The sequence below is a fragment of the Boleophthalmus pectinirostris genome, unplaced genomic scaffold (genome assembly GCF_026225935.1).
Source record: "Boleophthalmus pectinirostris isolate CB_2022bp ecotype Guang Dong unplaced genomic scaffold, ASM2622593v1 HiC_scaffold_22, whole genome shotgun sequence".
Taxonomy (NCBI): Eukaryota; Metazoa; Chordata; class Actinopteri; order Gobiiformes; family Gobiidae; genus Boleophthalmus; species Boleophthalmus pectinirostris.
In genome coordinates, this window is record NW_026571190.1 from 29,604,765 (window position 1) to 29,612,671 (window position 7,907).

The following is a 7,907-nucleotide window of genomic DNA, read 5'->3' on the forward strand; positions in this document are numbered from 1 at the left end:
GACCTCAGTTGAACTCAGTTTTGATAAAATACATAGTTACTGCGTTTTTGCTTTGTAGGGCAGTATTACCACATGACATGAGGAATGAGGAAGCAGCATTATAACATAGATCAAAAAATAACATAATATGAGCCCTTTAAGCCTTTTTTTTTTTTTTTTTTACCTGGATTTTGTAATTTGTTTAAGACATGTTGTGATTTATGCTTAATCAAATTCTAATATCAGTGCATTCAGGTCATAAGGTAAAGATAATATTTTAGTTGTTAGAAGGTCTGTAACATTCAGATGTAGAAAAAGTTATGTTTGAAACAGTTACTTCTGCAAAACAAAAAAGGGAAAAATATGTGTTCATACTTTCACAGATGGAACCACTGACACTTCTCCTCCTGCTGGCAGGTAATATATCTATCTATCTATCTATCTATCTATCTATCTATCTATCTATCTATACATATACATATATATATATATATATATATATATATATATATATATATATATATATATATATATATATATATATATATATATATATATATATATATATATATATATATATATATATATATATGTATGTATTTATGTATATATGCAAGATAAGATATGTACTTATTTATGCATTTATTTTGTACATTTACATGCAGGTCTAATAGGAACATCAGCAACCAATGCAACAACAGGTAAAATTACACACACACACAAGACATAGAATTAAGAGTTATACATTTAAATTATACATGAATATCTGTTTTTGTTCATTGCAAATTGCAATATTGATTTGAAACTGCTTAACAGTTCAGTTAAATGTTAAACAGGAATTCTCCAATTAAAAAACAACTTCAGTGATCATAATGAGGGACAACTATTATGACATTAAAGTATAGAAATGTCAAGTCAGCATAACATGTCTAATTTAAGACAGAAGTGATTCAGCGTGTTTGAATAATCTTTTCGCCTGAATTCAAAATGCCATTTCTCCAAAAATCTCCTTTACCCCTCACACTCCCAGTGTTCTATACTTTATTGTCCTTTTTAATGTATTTTGGCACAAATGAAATAAAAAAGCACTGCTCACTACTGTGAAATGCAGCTGTCTGTAGGTGGAGTCGTTGACATAGGTGGAAATCATCTCTGCTCTTTTGAACAGTAAATCATGACTCATTTCCTTCAAGTTGTTTAGATCAATATGGCAGTTCAAAATTATTATGAGTATGTGCATGTAAGAGAATAAAATAAAAATAAATAACAAATAAATAGAGCTAAAAACAGTTAAATCAAAGCCAACCGATGATGATACTGGTAGTGCGAGCCTCATCTCCTCAGGCAGGTCATTCCAAAACCAAGGTGCCGGACTGAAAAGGCTCCATCACCCCTCATCCAGAGCCTGGAATTTGGAAGAGGAACCTGGTTGAGGATCTAAGGCTGTGGGAGAGCTTGTACGGGGTTAAAGTTCTGAAATGTAACTTGGTGCAAGACCTAAACGAGCTTTAAAAGTGTGTTAAATCTTTAAATCAGTTATAAAACATACAGGCAGCCACTGAAGGGAAGCTAAAATAGGGGTCATGTGTTGATGTCTGTTAAACCCAGTGAGGAGCCAAAGTACTGCATTCTGAACCAGTTGGACACAGGAGATGGATTTAGCTAAAGGTGCATTACATAATTTTGTTTGTTGCGGGTCCTTAACCTGCTTGTTTCTGTTGATATTATTGGAATGTTCCGCAGTATGACAGTAAAGCTCTACTGGTGGAAGATTGGAAAAAAAAAGTCAATATGTATTTATCTCCAAGTGTATTTCATTTTGGTAACCAGTAGATGGCAGGCTGAAACTTGCGCCCTCCCTACTCCTTACCTGGCCTTTGTGCTCTCTCTTCTTCTCTCAGGCCAAAGCTGTCATGCTGTCACTTAACTATAACATAGGTAACATCTAGTGGCTAATTCAGTAAAATGATCAAACACATTAACATGCAGATCTGACTGAATTAAAATTCAAAAGAAAAAAAAAATGTTTTGCTTGCGGTGTCATACATTTGGAAGAAGTTTTTCAAAAATAGAAAAGAGAGACATAAACGTCTGTATGTTACAAGTATGTTTTATTTGAAAGATACAACCATAAATTTACATTTATATTTATTATGTTTCTTATAGCTCAAGCACCAGCCTCTAATGCCACCACACACTCAGCCAACACAACATCACCTCCTAATAGTAACACAACTGCCCCTACGCCTACCAACGCAACTGCCCCTACGCCTACCAACGCAACTGCCCCTACGGCTACCAACGCAACTGCCCCTACGCCTACCAACGCAACTGCCCCTAGCCCTACCAACGCAACCGACCCTACGCCTACCAACGCAACTGCCCCTACACCTACCAACGTAACTGCCCCTAGCCCTACCAACGCAACTGCCCCTACGCCTACCAACGCAACTGCCCCTAGCCCTACCAACGCAACCGACCCTACACCTACCAACGCAACTGCCCCTACACCTACCAACGCAACTGCCCCTAGCCCTACCAACGCAACTGCCCCTACGCCTACCAACGCAACTGCCCCTACGCCTACCAACGCAACTGCCCCTAGCCCTACCAATGCAACCGACCCTACGCCTACCAATGCAACTGCCCCTACGCCTACCAACGCAACTGCCCCTAGCCCTACCAATGCAACTGCCCCTACGCCTACCAACGCAACTGCCCCTACACCTACCAACGTAACTGCCCCTACACCTACCAACGTAACTGCCCCTACACCTACCAACGTAACTGTCCTGACACCTACCAACGCAACTGCCCCTACCCCTACCAACGCAACTGACCCTACGCCTACCAACGCAACTGCCCCTACGCCTACCAACGCAACTGCCCCTACACCTACCAACGTAACTGCCCCTACACCTACCAACGTAACTGCCCTACACCTACCCAACTGTCCAACACCTACCAACGCAACTGCCCCTACCCCTACCAACGCAACTGCCCCTACACCTACCAACGCAAACTGCCCCTACACCTACCAACGCAACTGCCCCTACGCCTACCAACGCAACTGCCCCTAGCCCTACCAACGCAACTGCCCCTACGCCTACCAACGAAACCGACCCTACGCCTACCAACGCAACTGCCCCTACGCCTACCAACGAAACCGACCCTACGCCTACCAACGCAACCGACCCTACGCCTACCAACGCAACTGCCCCTACGCCTACCAACGCAACTGCCCCTAGCCCTACCAACGCAACTGCCCCTACGCCTACCAACGCAACTGCCCCTACCCCTACCAATGCAACTGCCCCTAGCCCTACCAACGCAACTGCCCCTAGCCCTACCAACGCAACTGCCCCTACGCCTACCAACGCAACCGACCCTACGCCTACCAACGCAACCGATCCTACCCCTACCAACGCAACTGCCCCTACGCCTACCAACGCAACTGCCCCTACACCTACCAACGCAACTGCCCCTACGCCTACCAACGCAACTGCCCCTACGCCTACCAACGCAACTGCCCCTAGCCCTACCAACGCAACTGCCCCTACGCCTACCAACGCAACTGCCCCTACGCCTACCAACGCAACTGCCCCTACACCTACCAACGCAACCGACCCTACCCCTACCAACGCAACTGCCCCTACGCCTACCAACGCAACTGCCCCTACGCCTACCAACGCAACTGCCCCTACGCCTACCAACGCAACTGCCCCTAGCCCTACCAACGCAACCGACCCTACGCCTACCAACGCAACTGCCCCTAGCCCTACCAACGCAACCTGCCCCTACGCCTACCAACGCAACTGCCCCTAGCCCTACCAACGCAACTGCCCCTAGCCCTACCAACGCAACTGCCCCTACGCCTACCAACGCAACTGCCCCTACGCCTACCAACGCAACCGACCCTACGCCTACCAACGCAACTGCCCCTACACCAACCTCACCTCCACCAACCAACATGACATCACCTCCACCTACAAATATGACATCACCCCTCCCCTACAAACATTTCCAGTACACCAATTACACTCCCAACCACAACAGCAGCTCCTAAGCTGGAACCAAAAATAAAACTTGAATTCAAGATGGATGAAACCTTTACACCCAGCCTTGAAAACAAATCCTCACCAGAGTTTAAAGCTTTGGAAGAAAAAGTCACAAAGGCGGTAAGGATTTGTATGTTGTGAATTGTATTTTTATGTCATTTGTCATTATAATATTTTATCTTCAGCTTTATTGTCAGTTTTAATGAGCATTTTATCTACAGCTGGATGCCGTTTTTAAAGTCAAATTTGGACCTGCTTTTAACAAGACAGTTATTAAAGGTTTCAGGTATGTATGACGACTTGTATAAGGTCAGTACATTTATCTGATCTGATAATTCATAATTGACTTTTTTCTGATATGAATGTGCAGCAAAGGATCCGTAAAAGCAGACACTGAATTGATATTCAATGAAGAACAAACAGTGCCCAATGTGACATCTGTTTCTGACACTTTGGTGGAAGCTACGTCCAGTTCAAACTTCTCCCTGAGTGTGAATACATCAAGCATTGTTACCAATGGTCAGTATATGTTCAGCTATTGTCATTTCAATAAATCTGTCAAGAACATTTCTATAAAATTTTGATTTTATAGTTGTGGTGATGACAACAGTTGCCCCAACTACTATTACTTCACCCACTGTGACAAGTAAGCAACTCAGCAAGTCATTTAAAAAAAAATATCAAAATTTAAAAATGAAGTAAAATGAAGTTAACACATATTTATTTTGCAGCTTTTAATGTTACATCACCTCCTCCAACCACTACAGCTTCACTTCCGACAACACTTGCAACTACAACAGCCACATCTGACTCAAAAATAAATCTTGAATTTAAGCTGCAGGAAACCTTTTCCCCAAGTCTTGAGAATAAATCTTCACCTGAATTCAAGGCATTAGAAAAAAAAGTCACAGAAGCGGTACAGCTAATTTCTTTTCTTGCATACATAATGATAATATTTGTATATTTGACACATTAGTGACAAATTTACTAAACATCATTTGATAACTTTTTCCACAGCTTGATGCTACATATTCAGCTAAATTTGGATCTAAATTTAAACGCACAGTAATTAAAGCTTTCAGGTTTGTAAAGAACCAAAAACATTACCGTTTGATTTTGTCAACTGGATATAAACATTTGACATTTTTAATTGTCAATTATTCTGCAGCAAGGGATCTGTTAAAACAGAGGCTGAATTGATATTCAATGATGCAAACACTATGCCAAACACAACATCCGTCTCTGATGCTTTGGTGGAGGCTGCATCAAGTTCCAATTTTTCCCTTAGTGTCAACACTTCAACTATTTCTGCAACTGGTAAGTATCTGTTTGCCTGTTCTTTTCGTCTGATTAAATGATGTTTCCCTAATAAAACCTTTCCTTAACTTAAGCTGTAGAGACAACAACAGCAGCTCCTACCACAGCTGCACCTACCACAGCAGCAAATACCACAGCTGCACCTACAACGGCAGCACCTACCACAGCAGCAAATACCACAGCTGCAAATACCACAGCTGCAAATACCACAGCAGCACCTACCACAGCAGCAAATACCACAGCTGCAAATACCACAGCTGCAAATACCACAGCAGCACCTACCACAGCTGCAAATACCACAGCTGCAAATACCACAGCAGCACCTACCACAGCAGCAAATACCACAGCTGCAAATACCACAGCAGCACCTACCACAGCTGCAAATACCACAGCTGCAAATACCACAGCAGCACCTACCACAGCAGCAAATACCACAGCTGCAAATACCACAGCTGCAAATACCACAGCAGCACCTACCACAGCAGCAAATACCACAGCTGCAAATACCACAGCAGCACCTACCACAGCTGCAAATACCACAGCTGCAAATACCACAGCTGCAAATACCACAGCTGCAAATACCACAGCAGCACCTACCACAGCTGCAAATACCACAGCAGCACCTACCACAGCTGCAAATACCACAGCAGCACCTACCACAGCTGCAAATACCACAGCAGCACCTACCACAGCTGCAAGTACTACGGCAGCACACACAGCTACCACAGCTGCAAATACCACAGCAGCACCTACCACAGCTGCAAGTACTACGGCAGCATCTACAACAGCTGCACCTACCACAGCAGCACCAACAACTACCACAACCATAGCAACCACTACCACCCCATCTACAGATTCTCCAACGTCCAGTGAAGGAACACAGAGCCTGAATTTCAAACTCAGCCAAACTTTTACATCTGATCTCCTGAACTCCTCATCGACAGCATACAAGACTTTAGCAAGCACTGTGATGACTGAGGTAAATATACTTTGGCAGCACTGCATGGCTACTAAGCATGTTTAAATGCTTTTTACAAATGTTTTTGAGTGCATATATTCCTTTTGCAGAATTTGAACATAGTGTGTAAAAATCTAAACTTTACAGGTCAATACAGCATGTAAGAAGCTTTATGGATCAAGTTTCCTGCGATCTATAATCAATTCATTTTCGTGAGTAATTTCACAAAAGGACATTTGTTTTTACGGCCTGTGCCTTAATTTAAAAATGTCATTATGATTGCAGGAGTGGATCTGTAGCTGTGGATATGACTCTTGTGTATCAAAATAAAAGCTCTGTTCCAGAATCGACCACTGCGACTTCACAGCTGAGCAGTGAATTGTCAAGTTCCACTAGCTTGAATGTCATAGCAGGCAGTGTCTCAGCACGTAAGTCACTTGTATATTTAACTTGTATTCAGCTATTAATAAAAGTGAATCTGTACTTTGAAATAACATTTGATTTTACAACTATTTCAGAATCATCTGCAGGCAGCTCACAACCCACAGTGATTTCCATGTCCCTGTTGACGTTAATACTCCTTATTATCACACAGATTCTTGCAGATGTATAATACTGTTCTTCTATACCTATTGAAGAAGATACATGGAATCAATTCAGTGAGTCTTTACGTTAAAGAACAAGAATGAGCATAATGAAATTTACCAAAACGATGGTAAAAGAAGTGCTGTGTCAAAATCTTTTTATCACACCTTTGACAACTGGAATGTAAAATTAAGAGAAAAGTATTACACCTGCTGCCTGCTGTTTTTCATAAAGTGCACATGACATGTTTTCTATTTTTATTAGTTTGGAGGAATATATTCACATAAATATTTATAATAATATATTTTTTTTCTTTTTCTCAAATAACTATTGTGAGGTTAAACATGATATAATTTTTGTGCATAGTGCAGAGTGCTATAGGAATTTGTGGAACTACCTCCAATAAGGTCACATCTGTTTCCAAGGTTCATAGAGAAAGTAGAATGATAAATGTTGCCAAAATTGGGGTAACTATATGAACTTTTACATATTCTACATTTTGGTAACCTTTCATACGTTCTCGCATTCAACACTATAATAGCAAATATTCAGCTAACTTTATTGTTCTTATTATTCACATTATTTGTTTTCTGGATAATAAAGAATGTCTAAATGGAAACTGAGCTGTTGACTTATTTTGTTTAGTTATGAAACATTATAATTTTGTATCAACCATGTTTGTGTAGAAAGTGTTGGACTTTTTAAGTGACATTAAAGAGAAACTCAAGGTTGACTGATATGGTAATGGTCACTGATAAAACAAAACTTATCCTGTTTTAAATAGGGGCAAGAAAAATACAAGATAGCAATGATAAATATCAATACACACCAGATCTAAATTCCATTGTAAGATTTATGGATGCACACAATTGCAACTTCGGATTTGACTGATTCTAAATTCTAAATTAAAGTTTATCCAAAAAAAAAAAAAAAAACTGGAACTGATGATTTTGCAGGAAAGTAGGCTGAATTAAATTCAGATAAACATACCATGACCAAGACACAAATTA

General features: G+C 41.1%; 1 protein-coding gene across 1 annotated transcript; it reads left to right on the forward strand.

The window, feature by feature from the left end:
- Positions 1-3,878: 3,878 nt before the first annotated feature.
- On the forward strand, positions 3,879-7,162 carry LOC129410393 (mucin-5AC-like). The gene is made up of 11 exons (XM_055158485.1): positions 3,879-4,157; positions 4,259-4,323; positions 4,408-4,556; positions 4,630-4,683; positions 4,769-4,953; positions 5,055-5,119; positions 5,206-5,354; positions 5,429-6,333; positions 6,460-6,524; positions 6,598-6,740; positions 6,831-7,162. The coding sequence occupies exons 1-11, from the start codon at positions 4,077-4,079 to the stop codon at positions 6,923-6,925; spliced, it is 1,956 nt and encodes a 651-aa protein (XP_055014460.1). The 5' UTR covers positions 3,879-4,076; the 3' UTR covers positions 6,926-7,162.
- The last annotated feature ends 745 nt before the right edge of the window (positions 7,163-7,907 follow it).